We start from the raw sequence: 25,433 nt of genomic DNA on the forward strand, positions 1-25,433 counted from the left end.
CATTCTACTTTAAATGAGGATCTCTTCTTGGATAAACTTATTCAAGATAATGAAATGTCCCCAAAGAGAGAAATCTACTAAATTTCATTTTATCATCATTACTCAAATTTGGAGGCCATATAGCTCAGTGTCAAGATCAATTATCAATTACATTTCCTTGGGTAAGTTATTAAATTTCTTTACTCATCAGCTTCCTTAAGTATAACATGGATTCTGTACTCCTTACCTGCCTGATAGGTTTTTGTGAAGATGGATAAAATATGATAATACATGTAAAGCACATAACACAATGGCTGGCAGAGAAACAGAGTATAACACCGTATATGTCACTATTACATTGCTGATCCTTCATTCTTGACCACCAAACCTTTATTTATTTATTTTGCCTGACAAAGCTTAACATTCCTTGAATTTTTGAGTGTTACATGAAAGAAGTTTAAAAAATACTTTCTTATAAACCTTCAGACCTAAAGATCTGCATAGTAGATCACTCAGCTAATTGTCATAGTTCTCTTCTACCAACAGTTATACATACAGGCACCCCTTTTTAAGGGTCTGTCTGGATTTTCAGAACAGAAGAGAAAAAATGCAGATGTGCCTCCTTTTGTTCTAACTTTTCAGAGAAATTAAAAAAGTTCCTTTGGGAAATACTATGAAGAAATCTATAGAATGTCCCTCGGCCAGACATCCAAGGCTCTCCATTATCTGGTCTCATCCTAACATTAATTTCCTCTAAACTCCAACACAAATGTTCCATTTCTGTCAAGAGAGTCACCTTACTATTCAACCATTATAGCTTTTTTCTCAAATCCATATTGTTTCACATGCCTAAAATAAGCTTTTTATCTTTCTTCTCCTCTAATTAGGAAATTCCTATAGAATCTTCAAGGTCTGGTTCAAATCCTCACCTGTATTATAAGACCAAATGTCATTCCACCCTATATTTCTTCCACATGCCTCTGAACTTTTATGTATTTTATAGTACACTGTTTATGCTGCGATTTTGGTATATACAGTTTGACATTTTTATAAATCATTTTAATCATTTCTGATCTCTCACAAGCTAGTTTTAGAGAGCAAGGGCTACAATTTAATATATCTTGCAACTCAGTAAGAAGGCATTTAATAAATTCATGACTGAATGGATGAATAGTGAATACAATTATGTGCTATTTTTGCCAATTTTTCACGATAGAGGTAAAACTCTAAGTGAGATTCTTGATATCTTCACTTGATTTTTTTTAAATACAAGAAAATTCTCTAAATGCCTATAACCACTTTGTTCTTAATGTAGCTTTTCTTAAAAATACATTTGAGCCAAAATGGAAAAGAATTGCTGAAAATTTGTAACAGACAAAAGGAGTTAACAAATGCTAACTGTATTACTGATTTGTGGTTTCTACCTTGTTTTAGGGTTTCTTATATTGACTTACTATGTATAAGCAACCATACTTGGAGAGGGATTTGAGGGGCTTAAAAAGAAGAAAAGTTGCAATAATCCTATGAGGGGAAAAGGTATATATAAAGCTCAAAACATAAAAAAGGTGGAAATGGAAAAATGTGTACCAACTACTCTGGACTAAAGACATGCTCCAGGAATGAGTTCAAAGCTTCTAGGCAAACAAGGTCTAAACTATTTGAAGATCGTTGAATGTCTCTGCTATTTGCGTGTCCTGAAAATAAGCAATAGGATGTTCTATGTTGTAATATATGTTTAATTTTGGTTTACTGGCTCTTTCTGCGTTATCTGTTTCTTTGTATACTGACTTGTAAAATTAGCACAGTGGTTATTAGGTGCTTCATAAAAGTATCCTAATTAAGGTGATAGAACAGAGGTTACAATATTTTAATTATTCAATACACGTTAATCATTATTACTATTACCATTTGAATACATAAAGTATTGGAGTCCCTCTCTATTGGCAAATAAATATTTTTAAAATAAAACAACAACAACAAACATTTGAGAGGGAACAACACCTTAATATCTGAAGTTGGATGTAAGGCTGTTATCCTAGATTTCATCATTCCACTATATCAAAGGCCTGCAAGACCAGTTTGCATTATTTTCTTACAAAACTGTATTTGTCTGAGCATTCATTCAGTCAGTAAATGTAGGTTTCATTTGGGCAGAATATTCTGGTTCATGCAATTTATTCAGTTACCAACTATATCTAGATTACATAATTCAGAACACAATATTCTGTTAAAAGTCCATATATATGGTTTGAAATTGTAACTTTTAAAATGTTTGTTTAGAACTAACTGTGATTTCCTATTTTTAAATCCAAGTTACATATAAATTATACTCTTTTAGGAAGCAAACCTTAAAATTATCAATCATAAAAAACAACAGTCATGTAGTAATAAACATTCAGAAAGCTATAATTTTATATTCAACATGAACTCATTTCTGTGCAGAAGTTGTATTTTCTAGCTCTCTCATTTTTTAAAACTCTTAATTTTATTCTTTGCCCAATTTAACTAAAAGAAAATTCTAAAAGACGTTTTAAAGAAATTTTTTCAAAAATTAACTTCAGGACCAAATAAAGCCCAAAGAAGAGATAAATGTCAAAGGAAAGACCACCATTTTAAAAGAAATCTTACTGTGATTCTATGTATTAATGTATGCATATATAAAACTATCATATAAAAATATCATATGAAATATGATATATGAAATGTTTTTATATATTCTAGAGCAATTTATTTTGGACATATTATTTGACAATGGATAACCAGCATAATTTCTTCAGAAACAAAACTGTGGTCGTTTAAATTTATATACTTGACTTACTATTTAGCGAATAACCCAACAAAAAAATCTTACATTGCTAAAATAGGAAAACTTAAAACATAAAAAACTCTGTTGATCTATACTATCTTGGAAATATGTTTGATGGTTTCTCCAGATTTTTCAAGTAAATTTTTTAATTTTTACACTTACAAAGAAAGTGTTTAAGGATTAAATATATTGCCCTAATAGATTTAGTGTACTTGTTTGGTTAATTTTTTAAATGATACTCTATTTCATGTACATCACTTATTACATAAACATATTAAAATCAACAATAATTTTAATTCCATTAATATCTACCAGGCTTACAAATGAATGAAAATACACAAAAATCAATCAATCACTATTGTTTTTAACACTTATCATGATTTTAAATAACATTATCTGACCAAGGCAAGTAAATAAAAAAAGCAAACATTTTCAAATTCTGGTTTTCATCAATCTATACTGGTACTGGATATACGGGAGCCTTTAAATTTCATATTGCATAGAGAAAATTGCAATTTTAATGATTCATATTCCATTATTTGATACTAGCTATTATTATAAAAATAATAAATATTCATTCATATCATTGTCCTAAATATACCGCCAGTAATATCATACTACTAAAACTACATTGTATATTTTATTTTTTAAAAAATCAAGATGCTCACTCTTATCTATAAATGTTTGCACTTTTCTCACAGAAAGTATAAAAGAGAGTAGAAATAGGCTGGAGTAAGGCAGAAAGTCAATAAACCCTACTACACTTTAGTGGGAATTCTGTAAATTCTTAGCCCCAGGTGATTTTAACCCAGAAGTCTTTAACTAAACTCATAGTTTTAGAATCTGGATACAGAGTCCTTGTATCTCTTTCAAGGTATCAGTTTTAAAAATATTCCTTGTATTCCCCTGGCATAGATAAGCTAAATTTCTAAACTATATATGGTTGGGAAGAAGAAAAAAACATCAACTGATGCGTAGAACTCTAAAATATTTACATTCTGCCATGCATACGTTAAAAGATACTTCCTTAAAAAGGGTAGAGAAATCAAAGTGACAGAGTATAAAATGAAATTTTATATGGAATAGCAGCTATCTGATGTAAACATGGCAAAAATTTGAACAGTAATCAACAGAAAGTTTAATGTTAGCCTATAATTTGAAAATATATTACCTAATTATTAATTCCTATGTTTGTGTATGATTAGTCAGCCTTACTTTTATCTATACGTTGTTAAAATTACAATATGTCAATAACACTGTTTGGCATAATATTTTTTTCAATCCAGAAACATGAAATTAATAAGATTTTGAGCTACATTTCAAATTTATTACAATGAACATAAAATGCTGTAAATTAAGTATTCTGTAAATTAATGAAGTTAATACATTTCTTTTGAAGGCAGAGTCTACTGATTGTATGACCACAAATTAAGCAGCTAATTATAAAGGGGCAAATGCAGAAACAATAATTATAATCATAAGGTAACAAATAAATTTGAGAATTTAAGAGTTTATGGGGAAGGATTCACCTATTTTAACATTAAAGAATGTCATTTTTCCCCTACAGCATGTCAGCCATTATTCAACCTTAAAAACTCACATTGTCTTTTATCAAATAAAATTTTTGTTACAGAAAAATCTCACACATTAAAAGTAAACATTGGCCTTTTATGACATATATAAAGACTACATGTTATACAGAACATAATAGCTGATTTGTAACAAAAGACTATTTGCTAAGTACAAAAATTTACTTATACATATTTGTTTATAAAAACTGTTATATATAACAAGTTAACAAAATAGGAGTTTATAAGTATACTGAAAACTACAAATATTACTAAAAATATGGTATTTGAAATCTTGAGGATATACTCTCACTTCAATTTTTATACTTTATTTAAAAAGTGATATAATTTTAAAGATTTAATCCCTATAAACTAAACAAATTTATGTCTATAAATTTTTAAAAGGTAATCACAAAAGTAATGAGCCATATAATTGCTCCTCAGTATAACACTAAAAAGTGATTTATTCAATCAATCAATAAATCAACTAGTCAATCTATGGAAGAGGCTCTGACTGACAGTCTTTAAGTAAATAAAATGACAACTTTGTTATGTATTAAGTATGCTTAGGAAAAAAACAAAACTTCATCTGCTAAGACTTTAAGCTTCCTTTATAAGGAATTCATACTATGCTGTGGATATTTCTCTTTGATTTCCCAACTAAACACTCACTTGTTTGATGCGATCTGGATTAACGGTGGTCTGGGGTTGTAGAATGCTGACTGGTTCTGTCTTGGCCACATTTTGGGGCATTTCACGAATTTTTTCTGCAATGAATCCATGAACTGCATTCAGTGCTTCAACTGTTCCCTGGATCAAACATACTCGTTCAGTAGTACCTGTGGATGAAAGATTAATTTTCAGAAAACTTTCTTTCTTATTTTGTATTTTTTTTTTTAAAAAAGCCATGAAAAAGGATGATATGGTGTAAAACGTAAAACTCTCAATTAAAAAGAAATGTTCAACTGAACCAAACAGAGGGAATACATACATATATACTCCTTTTTATCATTTTTACACTCATTCTTTCCTAATAGTCTCAAAAACAGCCTTTGGATTCCAGTAGAGCCAGAGATCCTAAGAAATTATGAGCCTATCATTCCTTCATTGACATAAAAAAAATACTTGCAGAGCGTTTATAAAAATACTTCGTGTAAATGCTAGTAACACATAGATGAAGATCTATGGACCCAGCTTTCGAAGAAGATATCTTAAGGGTAAAAAGCTAGCATCAGGTCAACAATTATACGATGGTATGATGTGAAAAATAATGGATGTATCTACATGGATGGCACAAATAGATGGTCTACAATGCAAAGAGCATTTAAACTGGTGGGGAGAGGAGGTCTTGGAAGGTTTACATGGCAGGTATATTTCTTCATTTCTACCATTCTTTATTCACTTACCCTGCTCTTCCTTTAATTATAACATCAACATTACCTGATATTTTATATTTGTTAATTTTTAACTTTTTCACTAGAATGCAAGCCCTCAGAGGACAATGGATTAGCTTGTTTTGTTTTGTGCTGTAGTTTCCCCACAGCCTTTAACACTCCCTGTGTATAACAGGTGCAAAATAAATATTTATTAGATGAACGAAACAGCACTGTCATTATTATGTAATTTTAATAAGACAGAATATCAGAATTAAGACCAAAATTTTAAAATAGTTCATGAAATTTGAAATTGATGAATAATTGATACAGATATAATTAATAGTGTTCTTTCCACTGCTAGTGAATAAATTTGGTTGGGTCCAATATAGATCTTACAACTCTATATTTTACAGATAAACCTTAAGGAAAAAAAATTCATTTTCAGACTATAAAAGTGAGCCTCATTATAGCAGCTTGGTATTAAATTGTAATCTTCTCAGCATCCCAACACAACACATAAAGTTACTTCTCAGAAGCATTTATTAAACAGTTAACAAAAAATATCAAAAGAATGATTATTTTTAAATTTCTAAAATACTGGGTTTTGAATAAACATGAAAACTTCCAAGTACCTGACACACTTCTTTTTGGTGTTACAGTTTAAAAATTCTAAGCCACTCTACAAAACATTTTTAAAGTACATTTGGAAGGACAAAATTGTGAAGCTACAAACATTAAAAAAAAAAATCACAGGGAGATTATGTTGCTTTAAGGATTAACTGCCTCATAAACCATTTTTCTATGTTTCTAATAGTTTTGAATTTTTAAAAGAATAGTAAAAGCTTATCATTCTTACTTCTAGTAAAAAGACTCATCACAAGAGTTTAAAGAATAATATTACAAGAATACACCTAAATTACAACTTCTTATTTTAAACAATGAAGATTCAAGTCTATGAAAAACTAAGTTTCTTAAGTTGTACAAAATATTTCAGTAGAGAGCAAGTGTGCCTCTCATTTGTAAGGATGAAGAAAATCTGAAAAACATAACGTGAGTTTGAAGGCTTAATATTTTTTTCTCCTGATCAGCTTTTCTCATCCTGTCAACCTAGATGTATCTCTGTGGTGGTTCTTGGGTAAAATGATCTAGTTTACAGGGATACTCTAGGGAAGTCTTGACAAGGTTGTATTAACTGTCTAATAAATAACTAGAAAGGATAATAATAACTGATCAATGTAGTTCATGCAAAGTGTTCTCATCTAAGTCGGGAGACAAAACAAAATAGATCAGATTATATTCCTGCTTTTGGAGACAAATACAGAGTGCTCCTTTGGGGATGCCAGATAGGAAAGGCTCAACCTCAATAGGAATTCTAAAAAACAACATGGTACTAAATAACTGAAGACATTATATAATCCATGTTGCCTTTAAAATTCTAATTTAATACACTACATATTATGTCAGACAATACAGTAACCCCAACAGAGTAACAACACTTTAGAGTGTACAGACTATCAGGTAGTAAATGGAAATCACTGAGCCATAAAGAAATACGATTGTCTAAAACTGAATTTCATATAGCATATAGGAGACAATTTGGAGATAGTTCATTGGTTCAAATTTGCAGTACATAATCTTTGAGAATTAAATATCACTACCATTAGTACTACAAAAGAAAAAAAAAAGAAGGAAAAAAAGGAGATTGTATATCCACCAATGGGAATTGCTGCAATCCTCAGAAGACATGCTGTCAAATTCTTCTCCTGAACCCTAATGGCCTTTTTACTCAGATAACACAAAACTATAATTTTTAGGAAAAAGTCACAAAGAGAGAAAACTGTCAGGTATATGACCAAACTGTGTAACAAAAATGCACCTATAAATCATTAAAGTTGCTGTTTTTGTCACTTTAAAGGCTTTCAGGCTCCATTAGTGTCTAAACTAAACTGCTAGTTATTTATCATTTTATTTGTTTAGCAGTAGCATTTACTACTCTTTGCAATAGACTAGTAACAGAAGCTGAAAAACAATTACATAAAAGTATATGCCCACATTTCTTATGATGTAAAGATACAGAAGTATAAGACACACTAATTTAAAAATGCACTTTTAAGGGAGAAGTTAGAAAAATTAACAAGTAGGATCAATGTCAAATACAGGCAGTGAAATTTAAAGTGGTTTCAGTTTTGATTTCACATACAATATCATATATTGAAAATGCATGCTTCTAAAATTAGGTACAATTTTCAAACAGATTCTATAGCAGAATTTTGATAGAATTTTAATAAAATATATTCATTCTGTGCTGTAACCTTGAATAAGTAAGTCACTTAAACTGTTCCTGGTCCTACCTACAGCATTCTATCACTTATGCAGTGGGCCCTCTTCCTTCTTACCTACCAAGTTCACGATTTCTTCAGGTATTAGAGTTCTTTCTTACATCATAATTTTTCCTTTGTTATTAAATCATTTCTATCAGCAGAAAAACATGTTATAATTTCTTCAATTTTTAAAGACTCCTCCTTTATGACAGAACTAAAAATTATTTGACAAAGTAAATAAAGTAACTAATTTAGGCAAAGATCATCAAATCATATGATGTAAGGTTAATGGGTAATTTTCAGTGGAAATGTTCAGGCAGTCACCAACTGTCCTCCCTGATAGCCATTAGCATGACTAAGAATGAGAAAGTGGGGGTGTCAGCGTGGCTTAATTGACTAAGCACCCAAGTCTTGATTTCTGTTCAGGTCATGATCCCAGGGTCATGGGATCAAGCCCTGCATCAGGCTCCACACTGAGCATGGAGCCTGCTTAAGATTCTGTCTTCCTTCCTCTCTCTCTGCCCCTCTACCACTCTCCCCAGCTCACTCCTGCTCTCTGTCTCTCAAAAAAACAAAAATAAAACCAAAAGAATGTGAAAGTGAACCGTGCACTTCTTGATGTGAAGCAATACCAATGACACACAGGGCACTAATGATGAAGTACGTTTCCCAAGGTAGATGAACCTAAATCCAGTCAAACATACAACATTAGAGTTTACAAATAATATTGAAAGCAGAAAAAAAATGACACCATGAGGAATCAAAGATACAAATCAAGAATGTAGGACACTCAACAGGTCAATTGTTCTTGCCCCATCAATAAAAGAGGGACTTCCCTCTAGACTAAAAGTGCCTTACGAGATATAATGATCAAATGTAAATTAGAATTTGACTAATCTAGATTCAAACAACTTTTATTTTAAATAATTGTGACAATATAAGATCTAGGTATTAGATAGTATCAAGGAATTACTATTAATTTTAACAGGTATGATTATGACATCAGGTTGTGTAAAAAAACTGTCATTTTTCCTTTCTTTTTTTCTTTTTTTTAGATGCATATCAAAGCATATACAGATAAAATGATTGGGATTCACTTCAAAATATTAAACAGTAACAAAATGAGTAAATAAAATAAGTCTACAAAAATTTTGATATTGCTGATATATGTGAAGAGTGTAAGGGGGCTCACTGTACTATTCTTTTCTGTATGTTTGGAATTTTCAAAATAAAAGAAAAACATTTCAAAGGCTTCCTTGACTTCATTCATACTCCTCTCTCCAGTTATAGCTCAATTTTCTTATCCCTCAAAATTCCTTGAATGATCCCCTTTCTACTTCTTCACCACTTTCTTTTTACTTGAATCTATTCCAGTATGGCTTTTGTCCCTCACTCCATTCAAACCATTCATCACAGCTGTACCTGGGTAAATCCAACCTTCATGTCTTTATGTTGTTTGACCCATCAGCAGAATTTGACGCAGTTAACCAATCCATTCTGAAAACATTTCACTTAGCTTTCAGATTATCACACACTCCTGGGTCTTTATTTTATTCAGTTCATTCATTCATTTGACAAAAGTCTATTAACTCCCTACTAAATGTGAGGTACTATCCTAGAAGCTGAGTGACAGACGAATACTCCTGCTTTCAAGGAGTTCATATTCTAGTTCATGTAGACACTATACATAAAACAAATAACATATATATACAGAATACAAAATGAACTTGTGCTATGAAGAAAATCTGGAAACAATAATAACATGAGCAAAGATAAAAATTAAAGTATGAAAGGGACCTTGTCTGTCATGGTCACTACTATATCCTCAAGTGTCTAGAAGAGTGCACAGTATACTGTAGATGCTTAAGAAGTCTTTTTTGAATAAATGAAAACCTTAGTCTAAATCTTCTCATCTGTATATTGAAAACATATGTGATTGATTTTAAGAACTTTTTATTAATAAAATGTCTACATTAAAGCAGTTACCCTCTTTGGGTTTAGAAGATCAGTAAATGTGTATAAAACTAGATAATTTGAGAAAATTATTTAAAAAATATAGTAAATTATAAATTATCATGTCCGTTAGAATAGGTCTAGTCTAGAATAATGGGCACATACTAATGATTTGATCCACATTATTTCCAATTGCCAACTATAATGAAAATTAGTGAACATTTTGTTTGGATGTAAGAAAATACTCCTACTAAGGATATAACTAGTGTCTTATAATGAAAATGCAAGTATATACTTCTTTAGAAAATATCAGTATCAATTTAAAATAATAAATTTGGTTGGATGTCAGTGAAACATCTCAAAATGAAAAATTAATATAAAAAATCTAGTAGATTACTAATAATTCTAGGACAATTTACTGACAATGATTTTGGTCTTGAAAAGGACTAAGAAAATGCAGGTGCCAATTAGCCTTGCAATAGGCAAAAATTGAGATTTAAAACAAAATATAACATATAGATAATTTTTACAGTAAGACAACAGCTACTTATATCATTGAGAAATTACTTATTTTAGACAGAATATATTCTGAATAAAGGTTTATTTCCTTTGGGGTGGCTGGGTGGCTCAGTTGGTTAAGTGTCTGACTTAGGCACAGGTCATGATCCTAGAGTTTGTGGGTTCTAGCTCCGCGTCAGGCTCTGTGCTGACAGCTCAGAGCCTGGAGCCTACTTCGGATTCTGTGTCTCCCTCTCTCTCTGCTCCTCCCCTGCTCACACTCTGTCTCTCTCTCTCTCTCTCTCTAAAATAAATAAACCTTAAAAAAAAGTTTATTTCTTTCATTATAAAATTTAATTTCTACTATTTTAAGAAATATCTCCCAATTTATTGTGTATTTCAAATATATTTAATGTTTCCATAATAACTTGGGAGTCAACTATATAATTCTGGGCAATAGTAAAGTGGTAATCTCAAGATTTCTTTGTGTATGTAAGTCAATTTATCCTAAAAAACAAAACAAATAAACAAAAAAAAAAAAAAAGCAGAAACGGACTTAAATACAAAAAACAAACTGATAGTTGCCAGAGGAGAGAGAGGTAAAAGGATCGGCAAAATAGGTGAAGGGGATTAAAAGGTACAAACTTCCAGTTATTTATTTTTAAATAAGTCATAGAGAGGAAATGTACAGACTAGGGAATATAGCCAATGATATTGTATTAACACTGTATGGTGACACACGGTGACTACATTTGTTGTGATGAGCATTAGGTATTGTATAGAATTGCTGAATCACTATGTTGTACACCTGAAACTAATATAGCATTTTATGTCAACTGTATTTCAGTAATGAAAAACTAAAACAGAGAGTATAATTTTTTAAATGAATAAAGCAATTTTCAGGGATTATTTCATTAGTCTCAGTCTATACATGGTAATTTAATTAGTTGCAAGTTTTTGTGGTTTGAAAAAAAGCAGGAGCATTAGCTCATTAGGTTTCCTTAGATTAGATATTAAAAATAACCTATAGAATATTTATCACTAGTAACAACATGTATTATAAATTTTAGGTTAGACAACAAAATGTAAATTATTTTAAAGAATTAAAAAACAGTAATAGTAATCATAAATTTAACAGATTAAAACTGTTGAAAGATACCTGAAAATACATGCCTTTAACACATTACCTTTCAACAGATAATGTTACCATTTCTTTAATATGTATCTTCTACAATAATCTCTATATAAGAAACATCTATTCCTACTAATGCCTTTATAAATAGTTGATTTATATGCATTCTGTATTTATTGCTGTAATTACATCAGCAAAAGCCCCACTTAAGAGTATTTAAGGGTTTCGTAGGTATAGAAATAGAGTATTACCTTCTATTACCTTTCCTTTTGGCTTACTTTCTTTTCCATGTCCCTATACTCATTGGGAAGAGCTAATTTAACAAGCAATTTTACAATATGTATCTCAGAATATTACTGGAAGGTAAGTGCTTTAAACATTGATTATATGTAAATTTATAAACCATCTTATGATTTATATAAAAATATATATGTCATAATACATGTATTTAATATATTAGTGTATTGTATATTATATATTATATACTAACTCACTTAATGCTCACAATAACCAGGGCAGATAATATTATCTTGAAGCAGCTAGCCCAAGGACACACAACTAACAAATGCAGAGATGTAAGGTTTTGCCAAATACGGTATTATAACATATACTTTATATGTTACACCTTATATCCATTATAACATATACCTTCTGAAAATATAATGAAAGGCCAGGTCCCAAATTACATCCATTTAAGAAAGTCACATGTTTCAGCTTGGAAAAGTAATTTTCACCCAAATCTGACAATTTTTTACATACACTGAGTCACACCATTAATATCACTTCACAGATTTATTCCAAATCTGGCATAAAATGAAAGAAATGATTGACCCTTCTTGCAGAGAACTTACCACCATAGGAGATAGTTAATAATTGTGTGGACTATTTAGCAGATTTTTGAAAACAAGTTTTCAGATCAACAAAAGCACTTAGGAAAATTGCCATAAAAAGTTTGTCCAATTTGTAATTGCAGCTTTTATACCATTGTACAGTTATGCACATTTGATAATGCTTCCTCCTACCCTACAATTTCTAAGGAAAAAAATATACTATTTCAAGAAGAGGCATTTTTAAAAAAGGAAATCATAGGAATTGACATCTTATGATACGAAGTAATAATTGCTTTTCTTCTCCAGGTAATTAACTCTCCACATAATCATGTCTCTACTTCTAAACTGTAAAAATCTGAAAAGGGCCATTATAACATGCGTTAGTCCCAAACCAATGTAGCAAAGGCTTGATAATCTGTTTACAGAGCATGCTTCACCATTGATATATACTCAGTCAAGCCAAAGAATTACTCTACTTTTCAGAAAAATCTAAAAGTATAGAGTCTTCAAAGAACTTAAGATGAGAGAATGAATGAATGGGAATCAGAGTGGATGTCCAGCTTCTTATTTACTCATTCTCTTCCCAAGCATGCAAATGGCATGGTCATTTAGTTTTCAATAACTATTCTCACAAGGCAGCAACAAGATCATAGGAGACATTAACTTCTGAAGAACCCTGAGGTTTGAAAGCAGACATACCTGAAAATTCTAAGTAACAATTGCAATTGTTCTCATATATATTGTAACTCATTTCCAGTTTTTAAATTCTGAGGTCATGCAAAAATTTCTACCAACAGTTATAATTATGACTGACTAGTTATTCATCCATCCTTAGCATACATAGGTTTATGATTTTAAATTCAGACACGGCAATTCTAGTTTGGTCAGTATTATCACCTTTTAACTTCCATCATGGATTATAGGAATATAAAACTGCCATGACTAAATTTTATTAGAAGTTTTAATCATGTTTTTATATGTATATATAAAATAGACTTCCTGATTTTCTTTTCACTACCAAACCCTGTCACCATTTTTGACATTGATTTGTACTCTTAAATTTCTGCCAGAAGAAAAACTGCACTTAGAATTAATTTTCCTAGCTATTCCTTATGTACTAACAGGGATTAATTTGCAGAATTCTGTGGACCATGCTTGGAAGCTGGAAAACAGCTTGCAACAAACACGTGCTATCAAATTAAGCTCACAAACTCAGAAGCATGACCAGTGGTTAGCATGCATAGCTAATCAAAGTCATCTGAAGGTAAGGAAAGAAACATACCACTGGACATGAAGCACTGTAAAAAAATCTGAGGACTGATGTAAGCTGAGAGTAAAAAGATGAACATCCCTAGTGATGGTCCTGTTCCCAACATAGAAATTATCACTTTGAGATCCAATATAGATTAATGTTTTACCCAAGTCTAAGCAGTGACTTTATTCCACATTTGCTTGAAAAATAGTTATTTTGAAAATGACTCCATCTTTATTAGGAGCCAGCCTATAAATCAAATACAAAGACAAGACCCACATTTGCATAGGTTTTAAGAGTGAATTACTCCAGTTAGTGAATGATAACAAATGTCCTACTGTTGATCACATACACTATATCAAATGAATATACAGGAAGCATGAAGAATTGTGACCCATTAACTTGCTGGGGGAAGGAATATGGGAAGGTAAATTTGTAAAGTTTGGAAAAATGTTAAAAATTTCAAGGGTACATGTAATCCTTTAATACGGAGAATTATTTTAATAAAAAGTTATTAATTTAGGGCACAGTTTTAAATTGTGCTGAGATGATATAAAATGGCAAAATATTTTATAATTGTGGTAAATTACATATAACATAAAATTGCCATTAAGCCATTTTTGATATTTATTTTTGAGAGAGAGACACACACACAGAGTGCAAGCAGGGAGCAGGCTAGGGGCAGAGAGAGAGAAAGACACAGAATCTGAAGCTGCTCTAGGCTCTGAGCTGTCAGCCCAGAGCCCAACATGGGGCTTGAACTCAAGAACCACGAGATCATGACCTGAGCTGAAGTTGGAACCACCCAGGTACCCCCCCATTTAAACCACTTTTAATTGCACAATTCATTGGCATTAATTATAGTCAGAAGCTTGTACAAATATCACCACTATTTCCAAATTTTCTTATCATCTCAAAGAGAAAGTGTGTAACTCTTAAGAAATAAATCCCCAATTCTTCTTCCCCACATCCCTTTAGTAACCTCTAATCTACTTTATGTTTTTATTAATTTTCCAATTCTAAATATTTCATGTAAGTAGAATCATACAGTATTTGCCCTTTTGTAGCTGGCTTATTTCACTTGGCATAGTACTTTTATCAGTTACGTTGTAGTATATATCAGAACTTCATCCCTTTCTATGGCTAAATAATTTTCCATTGTGTCTATATATTACATTTGTTCATTCATTCTTCTATCAATGGACACTGAGTTGTTTCCACCTTTTGGCTATTGTGAATAATGCTGCAATTAACATTAATGTACAAGTATCTACATAGGTATCCGTTTTCACCTCTTCTGGATATATATCTAGGAGTGGAATTGCTGGGCAGTATGGAAATTCTATTCTAGCTTTTTAAGGAGGAGCTAACCTGTTTTTCACAGGGCTGAACCATTTTACATTCCCAGCATCAATGTATGAGGACTCCAGTTTCCCCATTTCCTCACTAACAACTGTTTTATTTTTTAAAAATAAATAGCTATCACTGTAATATTGATTTGCATTTCTCTAATCACTAATGATGTTGATTATATTTTCATTGCTTATTGACTATTTGTATATTCTCTGTGGAGAAAGGCCTACTCACCCCTTTTTCCCATAATTTCGTTTTTGTCTTTTTGTTGTAGACTTTTAGTTTACATATTCTAGATAATAAAGCCTTATCATTTATATGATTTACAAACACCAGATATATATGTTTACTTCGGGACTGTCAATTACATGCCATTGTTCTGTATGTCTATCCCTATGTAAGCATCACAATGTTCTGATTACTGTAACTTTGCAGTAATGTTTGAAATAGGGAAGAGTGAATCCCCACACTTTTTCAAGATTGTTTTATATATTCTAGTCCTATTGAAATTCCATATGAATTTGAAGACTAGGTTTTCCATTTGTTTAAAAAAGGCTGTTAGAATTTTAATAGAGATTTAATTGAATTTGTAGATTACTCTGGGTAGTATTGGCATCTTTTTTTTTATTGATACCTTTTTTCTTTTTTTTATACCTTTTTCTTTTTTTATACCTTTTTTATTTTTTTATGTTAGCTATTTTTTTTAAATTTTATTGTTTTTAATTTACATCCATATTAGTTAGCATATAGTGCAACAATGATTTCAGGAGTAGATTCCTTAATGCTCCTTACCCATTTAGCCCATCCCCCCTCCCACAACCCCTCTAGTGACCCTCTGTTTGTTCTCGATATTTAAGAGTCTCTTGTGTTTTGTTCCCCTCCCTGTTTTTATATTATTTTTGCTTCCCTTTCCTTATGTTCATCTGTTTTGTCTCTTGAAATCCTCATATGAGTGAAATCATTATCTGTCTTTCTCTAATTTCGCTTGGCACAATACCCTCTAGTTCCATCCACATAGTTGCAAATGGCAAGATTTCATTCTTTTTGATTGCCAAGCAATACTCCATTGTGTATATATACCACTTCTGTATCCATTCATCTATCGATGGACATTTGGGCTCTTTCCATGCTTTGGCTATTGTTGATAGTGCATTGGGGTGCATATGTCCCTTCAGAACAGCACACCAGTATGCCTTGGATAAATACCTAGTAGTCCAATTGCTGGGTCATAGGGTAGTTTTTAATTTTTAATTTTTTGAGGAACCTCCATACTGTTGTCTAGAGTAGATGCACCAGTTTGCATTCCCACCAGCAGTGCAAAAGAGATCCTCTCTCTCCGCATCCTCGCCAACATCTGTTGTTGCCTGAGTTGCTAATGTTAGCCATTCTGAAAGGTGTAAGGTGGTATCTCATTGTGGTTTTGATTTGTATTTCCCTAATGATGAGTGATGTCAAGCATTTTTTCATGTGCTGGTTGGCCATCCGGATGTCTTCTTTGGAGAAGTATCTATTCATGTCTTTTGCCCATTTCTTCACTGGATTATTTGCTTTCGGGTATTGAGTTTGATAAGTTCTTTATAGATTTTGGATACTAACCCTTTATCTGATACATCATTTACAAATATCTTCTCCCATTCTGTCGGTTGCCTTTTAGTTTTGCTGATAAATGTTTCCTTCGCTGTGCAGAAGCTTTTTATTTTGATGAGGTCTCAGTAGTTCATTTTGGCTTTTGTTTCCCTTGCCTCTGGAGACGTGTTGATAAGAAGTTGCTGCGGCCAAGATCAAAGAGGTTTTTGGCTACTTTCACCTCAAGGATTTTGAAGGCTTCCTGTCTTACGTCGAGGTCTTTCATCCATTTTGAGTTTATTTTTGTGTATGGTGTTCCAGGTTGATTCTTCTGCATGTCGCTGTCCAGTTTTCCCAGCACCACTTGCTGAAGAGACTGTCTTTATTCCATTGGATATTCTTTCCTGCTTTGTCAAAGATGAGTTGGCCATACGTTTGTGGGTCCATTTCTAGGTTGTCTATTCTGTTCCATTGTTAAAATGTCAATACTACCCAAAGCAACCTACATATTCAATGCAATCCCTATCAAAATAACACCAGCATTCTTCACAGAGCTAGAACAAATAATCCTAAAATTTGTATGGAACCAGAGAAGACCCTGAATAGCCAAAGCAATCTTGAAAAACAAAACCAAAGCAGGAGACATCACAATCCCAGACTTCAAGCAATACTACAAAGCTGTAATCATCAAGACACTATAGTACTAGCACAAGAACAGACACTCAGATCAATAGTATTGGCATCTTAAAAATATTAAGTCTTCCTACCAATGAACATTGGATGTTTTTCCACTTATTTAGGTCTTTGGTCTTTCATCTCCTTAAATTCATTCCTAGGTATTTTATTCCTTTAGATGCTGTTGCACATGAAGTTGCTTTCTTAATTTCCTTTTGGGATTGTTCATTACTGGTGTATAAAAATACACTGATTTTTGTGTGTTGATTTTTATACCCTACAACTTGCTGAATTTGTTTATTAGCTCTAGTAGCTTTTTGTAGATTCTTTAGGTTTTTCTATATACATGAGATCATGTCATCTGTGAAGAGAGATAGTTTTACTTCCTCCTTTTTAATTTGGATACCTGTTAAAAACTTTCCTTGTTCAATCATCTGGCTAGAACTACCAGTACAATATTGAATAACAGTGTTGAAAGCAGGTATCCAGGTCTTGTTCTTGATCTTAGGGCTAAAGCTTTCTGAGTTTCATTACTGTGATATTATCAGTGGATTCCATAAAATTATTATGCTGAAAAAAATGACAATATTTTATCAAGAAAGGAAGTACAAATCTTCCACTAAAACATGCTGCTAATATGTACTCTCCCTGTGTGCATGGTAGTTTTACTATGACCATGATGCTGAGAGTAAGTAGCAAAATATCTTATGTAAATAGCTGCAGCATGCCACAACATATTTGGAGAAAAATGTGGCCTTGAGGCTGAAGGTGAGGCTCAGAAGTTTTTCAAAGTTCTTCAACTCAATTGCTAATTTTTTTTGTATTCTTTGATGTGAACAAACAATGGAATAAGGTGTCAATTCATTTTTTCATGATAGAGTATTAAAAAATTATAAGCTAAAGAACACTGGAATATATTAGAGTTATAAGGGCTAACGGTGAGATACGAAATAGATAATACATCTAACACCTGTTTGACTGTAGCTCAAAACAGGGAGGTATTATTCAGATGAGTTTCTGTGGTATCATGAACTAAAATTAACTGACTTGCCCATTATACTCTTAATTTCATGTGTCCCAGAAAATAGTAAAACTGTATTTCCATAAGAATAATTTTCTATAATTCTAATTCCTGTTTCATATAAGCCTGTCTCCTATCTTTGTCTCTGTTATTCTGAATCACTTAAAGGTTATGAATAAGGTCTGTCAACTGAAGAAATCTCAGGCTAGATGTTACCTGCCCGTAACAGAGTGATTCCATGTCGCATATATTCATGCACTATCATAGGAATACATAACTCTCCGTAGACTTAAACCTCCTGATCCTTTGGATAGCCCTCTTGACTTCTAATCCACTTGAAGACAGATCTTTGGACTCCTGGTCACCCACAGGTCTCTGATCCATGTGAAGACAGAAGACTGGCTTTCTTTCCTCTGGCCTCCTTTCGTTTCGAAGGGATTCAGATCTTTAGTTTCCCATCCACTATGTAGTTTCTGGCCTCCTGCCCTTACTCATTAACTTACCCCTATAAATAAGTCCTCGTGTTTCCTTCAGTTAGTTCATTTGAGTCAACTGTTCCCCTGTCCAGTGGCTACGACACCTCAGTATCTCACTACTCTTGCTCCTCTCCCATGAAAGATCACCACATCATTTTAAGGAGCAGGAAACAAAGGTCAGTGGTATCAGACCTTTCAAATAATAAGCTGGACTAAACTTTAACTGCTCATCTTCCTATAAGAGATTTCTGTTCCTCATGTTCCTATATATCTAAGTTACCAGAAGTCTAAATCTCTCTAGTCATCACTTCGATTCTCATGCTCATAGTTTTCTCTATGTCTCCAGTCTGACCCAATTCCCTACCTTACTCTGTCCTTCTAAACCTCTTCATGGTGTCCTCTCTTACCTCAGTTTCAACATATGTTCCATATCCAAAACGTCTTTTATGAATGTTCCTTTTAGTTTCACCCCTTGATTATATTTGGCTGTTCCTTTAGTTCTTTATGTCCCACGGAGCACTCTCAACTGGGGCAGTTTTTATTCTGTCAAATCCCAGGTTACTTGGGGCCACAAACTATTTAGATATTTTCCTTGCTCCACTTTGTCACTCCCTTGCTGTCTTTGCCATTACAGTTTCTTTCAACGGTTTTGGAAACAAAGGCTGAACAGGAGGAGTACCAGGTACAGAGGTAGACCGTAAATCAGATGTTTAAGTTTTCAGTAAACAAGCAGAATGATAGGGATGTTGGTAAATTATAGCAATGGAGACAAATAGTAAACGGTATAGTATTGTTATTTTACCTTTCCTCTCCATACAGTAGCCTTAGTTAACCATTTCTGCCTTATGGAAACACTTTCTTATTTTGGCTTCCTGGTTGCTATATTCTGCCTACGTTAACTAACTTAGTTCCATGGTTGTAAATATCATAAATATATATTATGACTTTACTCTCTCTGTACTGACACTTCCGGAGTCCAAGCCATCATCTCTAAACAGGACAGGCTGCTTCACTTCTCGCACCTCTATCAATCCACTCCTTGCTGAAAGTAATTTATTGGATACGCAAATGATGTGTAGTTTACCAGTTTAAACTAAGTGTACTCTCAGAGTTAAATCCAAATCTTTCACTCTGGCTTTCAAAACCCATCATGATTTGGCCTCTCATTCCTCATCTCATATTACTCTCCCTCTCTTTTTCTTCACTCCAGGGAGTTGGGTCTTTTTTAGTCACTGGAACATGCCAAGGCTTGTTCTCACTTAGGTCTTTTTTTCCTACTGACTTTTACCCTAGGTACACTTTTCCTCTGTCTTTTCCTATAGAGGCCCCTTTCTCACCTTAAGACCATGATTCTGTGATAGCTCATCAGAGAGATCTCACTGTTAACAAGCATAAAATAGCCTACTCTCAGTCCCTATCACTTTAGGCTTCTTTACTTTCTCCATTATTCTTACCACTTTCTGAAATTCTTGTTCCTTATAATTTACTTCACTGTCTGTCTCTTCTGATTAGAACAAAAGGATGAAGAGGGCAGAAACCCTGACTGTTTTGTTCTCAGCTATATCCCCAACCCAAAACTTAGCAGACTATTAATAATTATTCATTTAATGAATTAAAATTATGGCCTTGGATAATCACATTACAGCAAAAATTTTAACATGTTTATTTATTTATTGTTGAGAGAGAGAGAGAGAGTGAGAGAGAAAGAGAGAGAAAGAAAAAAAATCTGAAGCAGGTTCCAGGCTCTGAGCTGTAAGCACAGAGCCCAACGCGGGGCTCAAACTCATGAACCATGAGATCATGCCCTGAGCAGAAGTCAGACACTTAACCAACTGAGCCACCCAGACACCCCTACAGTAAGATTATATTATATTACATTATATTACATTATATTACATTATATTATATTATATTATATTATATTATATTATATTATATTATATTATATTATATTATAAATATCAACAGAGAATACAAGATATCTTCAAAAGAAGATATAAGAGGGGCGCCTGGGTGGCTCAGTCAGTTAGGCGTCTACTTCAACTCAGGTCACGATCTCACGGTCCGTGAGTTTGAGCCCCGTGTCGGGCTCTGGGCTGATGGCTCAGAGCCTGGAGCCTGCTTCCGATTCTGTGTCTCCCTCTCTCTCTGCCCCTCCCCCGTTCATGCTCTGTCTCTGTCTCAAAAATAAATAAACGTTAAAAAAAAATTAAAAAAAAAGAAGATATAAGATATAAATATCAAAAGAAGAGAGAAAATATATACAGAGATAAGTATTAAACAGATGAACTATCAACAGGACCAGATACAGTGTATTACCAAGCTGAAATATCACAGAAACACAAATGAACATAACACAAATTTGATATTAGGAGTAAAACTGTCTGAAGACTTTATATTATAAAGAGTCTTATTTCTGAATAAGACCTATAAAAGAACCCTGATGGATTAATCCTGGGGATATTTCAAGAAATTTTCTGTGAACTGATTTAAAAGGAATAAACATTTTGAAAATTTATCCAGTCATCTTATAAATTGCTCGAGCATATTTAAAATTAGAGACCAACAATCTAGAACGATACATAAAACAATGTGAATGTGTAAGATTTAACCAGTTGGTTTTTCTTCTGTGTCCAATTTCTAATAATGCAGTAGTGAAAGTCCCTACTGATAGGCAACTTTTAAGCTATAGATACTATTTTTTACCTGTAACTCAAAAAAGGAATATAATAAAGTCATATAGAAACTTTGTGGGTAACAGTAGTGTATAGCCTGTAAAAAAAAAAAAAAAATTTACAAGGACTGTGACTGCTCTTAGTCTGGAGAAAATATACATGACTTTATGCACTCCTGTGTTCCTTAGACACCATGTTAGCAGAAGAAGTGTATACAACAAATCTATTCCAAGCTTGTTGAAAATTTGTTCTTTTATGAAAATCCAGTTAGGGCTTCCTTTCTATTGTATAGTCATATGTGCGTGTTATGCAGAAAAAATTGGTATGTGTGGCTTATAAAGTGTTACAAACATAGAAGAACATCACAGTCAATTCCAACATGATCTCAAAGTTCAGACCTAGAATTCTCAAAGTCACAGTATTTGGCAATTCTATAGTACTATGGTAATACTATGTAACAGTTATACCACATAATTATCAATGTCTGCTTGACTGTTTCAATTAAGTCCATCTCTGTTTTTAACTCTTTCCTTAGATGTTCTGCTTGTAGTCATCCTTTTACCTCAGTAAGTCCCCGTTTCTCTCTTAAATCTCTGGGCAATTATGTTTCCCAAAGTGTTACTGTGTTTCCATAGTCTAGGTTAAATGCTTTTATGTGTGTGCATCCACAGCACTCTGTACTTCCCCATAATAGCAATGATCCGATTACAGTTGCTGTTTTACTAGTCTGTCCCACTCACAAGAATGTGAGTTGTTAATACATTTGTATTGTTCATCTTTATACCCACAGCATCCTGGCATAAACCTATGTGTGTCAAATACTTAATAAATATTCATGATTCAAGAAGTGACTCAACGGAGATATAAATAGATGGTAGGTATTAGCTCAGTAAAGCTTTACTGAGTGGGTCTCAGTTAATCTGAATTCTAAATCATATGAAGGAAGAGTTCATAAGCAGATGCAAAGTAAGAAAGGACTATTCCAGGAAGAAAGAACTACATGTTTTAAGGTAAGGAAGTTTGAGAACAAAAGGTTTCTCAGAACTATGATGTCCATGTTAGTAGCTCTACAGAGTTGGGAGAAAAGCTCAAGTGGAATATGAAAAGAGATGAAGATGGAAAGAAAGAAAGAACCTGAATCATGTATTTATAAGAAAAACAGATATTATTATGAGTTGAATAATATGACTATATTGGTAAAAAGTTTTGAAGTTGCCACCTCAAGAAAGTTCAGGATTGGGAGAAGTATTTTTTAAAAGAAAAAAAAACAACATAATTGTGTTATACAATCACCTTTTTTAAAGATAAGTTGAAGGAAAAGATACAAGATTTTGTAAAGCATTAAAACCCCCAAATGCTAGTCTAGCACTTCTCTAACTAAATTTTACATAACACTTGCCCTACAATATGCTCCATGAAAGAAAAGGAATTTCTGGTCCAATACTTTTGAGGGGAAAAACTGCATATAATAATCTCTTCTCTGAATGATTCATAATATATACTAGCCTATTAAAAATATTAAGCCCTACAATTAAATACCCATTAAAATTTTTTTAGTATTTATTTTAGAGGGAGAGAGAGAGAGAACGAACCGAGGAGGGGCAGAGAGAGGGAGACACAGAATCTGAAGCAAGCTCCAGGCTCTGAGCTTTCAGCACTGAGCCCAACACAGTGTTTGAACCCACGAGTCATTAGATCATGACCTGAGCCAAAGTTGGAGGCTTAACCGACTGAGCCACCCAGGCACCCCAAACCCATTTAACTTTTTATAAATAAATTTATTTATCCATGACAACTGTTTATGTGTATGACTGTTAACATCCTGCCCAAGCAAGCAATATTTTACAGAACATGCTGTCCAAAACTAAAATGTCACAAATCAATTCATATTTGAAGTGCTCACCTTGTAACTTAAAAAAAAGTGACAATCCACTATTATTTGTAAAACCTAAGGCCAAGATGTTAAAAAAGGAAGATATAATATCATCTTAATGGAAATAATCTCCATTATCATCATCTAGATATTGCTAAGATAATATTCTTACTTTGCTAGTATATCTAGGGCCAGAGAAAATAAAGAGGCCATAAAATGACATCTAGTTGTACAATTCTAGGAAAGAGGGGCTAGATGTTGGTTTAATTGCATATGAACAGGTATACAAATCCTATATGCAAATACATGTATGTATACAACACAATATTAAGGGCTGATGTATGCCAACTGTTATGATTGGTTTTTTTAAACTTTTTTTAATGTTTATTTTTGAGAGAGAAAGACGGAGCGTGAGCAGGGGAGGGGCGGAGAGAGAGGGAGACACAGAATCCAAAGCAGGCTCCAGGCTCCAAGCTGTCAACACAATAGGGCTCTGTGTTGACAGAAGGGGCTCTGTGGGGCCTGAACCCATGAACTGTGAGATCATGATCTCAGCCGAAGTCAGAGGCCTAACTGACAGCCGCCTGGGCCCCCCTGTTATGATTGTTTTAATGAAAACTTTATTGAAGTATGCTTAACTGAAGCGATCAATACATTTCTTTTGAATTCTGACTATAAGTAATTTTAAGTAAAAGGAAAGAGTGGCCAGATTACTCTGGCTTCCTATTAACACAGCCAGAAAGTTCATTTTTAAGTTATTATATTATTAAGAAAAAGACACTGGCATTAACGGTAAAGAATCGTGGTACTATCCTTTTTAGTATTGAGAGTTCTTCATTCTCAGTTTCAGTAAGCTTCCAGCAAAATTGAAACTATATTTGATATAGCAGATTTTAAAGTTTAAAGAGCAGAACAAAACATTCCATAGGCTGTTATAAAACTTTTCAGCTATTAAAGTAATCAAATCTTAACTTGAAGTGCTTATTTATTATGAATTCAAAGTATTCAGTCATTCTTTTCCCATGTGTCTCATTTATAAAAGTAAAAATAAGGGACAAACTCACATGGCCTGGAAGTTTATATCATTAAGTATTACAAGAGATTTGTGAAAATATTTTAGATGAAAACAAAATGAGAAATTTAAGATAATTATAATATTAACAGCTCAGAGAAATAGTATCAACTACATCAATTTCTTCAATACTGCTAATATGATGAAAATGGTTTGTGTTTACTGTTATTCAACTTTAACAGAAACCAACCAGTTCCTCCCTCCTTTTTCTTCTCTTTTATCATTTCATATTTCTTTCATAGAGCCTGCTATTTGACTGAATTTTATTTGCTTTGCTAATTATGGATATTATATTAACTGTGTTCCATCTTAGAACAAGAGCCTTCTATATTCCCAGGTTTGTTGCTAACATGTCACAGAATGTAAAACCTATGGGGCCTTGGGGCCTTAACTTAAGCCTGTGGCACTAAAGATGCAGCTGTTCATTTGCAAGTAATCATCCCCGCTATTAAAGAAGTCATAGTAAAGCAAAATAAATAAATAATAAATAAATAAATAAATAAATAAATAAATAAAATCAAATTCATTTTATATCATCGTCATTGTATTTCAGTGCACAACAGTCAGCATTATATAGATTTTTTTTTTACTTGCTAAGACCATATTTTCAAATGACAGTAATTTAGAATATCATTTACCCAAAAATGTAAACTTTATTACAAGTTATGCACATAATTGGCCTTGAAGGTAATGTTTCTAGAAATTAAAAAAAAAAATAGCATGTACAGTTAACTACACTGCAGAAACTGGAGAGTTAAGAATGTGTTAGCTCATTTAAAATTTTCCTATGCAGCAAAGTTCAAATATAAACAATTACATTTTATAAATTAAATGGTTCTGACAACTATAACACTTCTAACAAACTCTAAAATCCCATCATTTCACCTTACTTGAAATATGATACATACAATGAAAATACTGTCGTCAGGTTTTGTGCTATCATTCTAGAATTAAAGATACATCATTTAGCTCTATATAAATAAAGTGATGTTAAACAATGTTCTTCC

At 32.7% G+C, this 25,433-nt stretch overlaps 1 protein-coding gene across 10 annotated transcripts in view; it reads right to left on the reverse strand.

Annotated features, from left to right (window-relative positions):
* The window catches only part of NOVA1 (NOVA alternative splicing regulator 1), a 149,266-nt gene that overhangs the window by 32,197 nt on the left and 91,636 nt on the right, over positions 1–25,433 (reverse strand). For all 10 annotated transcript variants that reach the window (XM_042942875.1, XM_042942878.1, XM_042942879.1 and 7 more), the window contains one exon: positions 5,026–5,192. In XM_042942875.1, the coding sequence (XP_042798809.1) occupies positions 5,026–5,192 (167 nt within the window). The remainder of the gene's footprint in view (positions 1–5,025; positions 5,193–25,433) is intronic.

Source organism: Panthera leo, chromosome B3, assembly GCF_018350215.1.
Source record: "Panthera leo isolate Ple1 chromosome B3, P.leo_Ple1_pat1.1, whole genome shotgun sequence".
Taxonomy (NCBI): Eukaryota; Metazoa; Chordata; class Mammalia; order Carnivora; family Felidae; genus Panthera; species Panthera leo.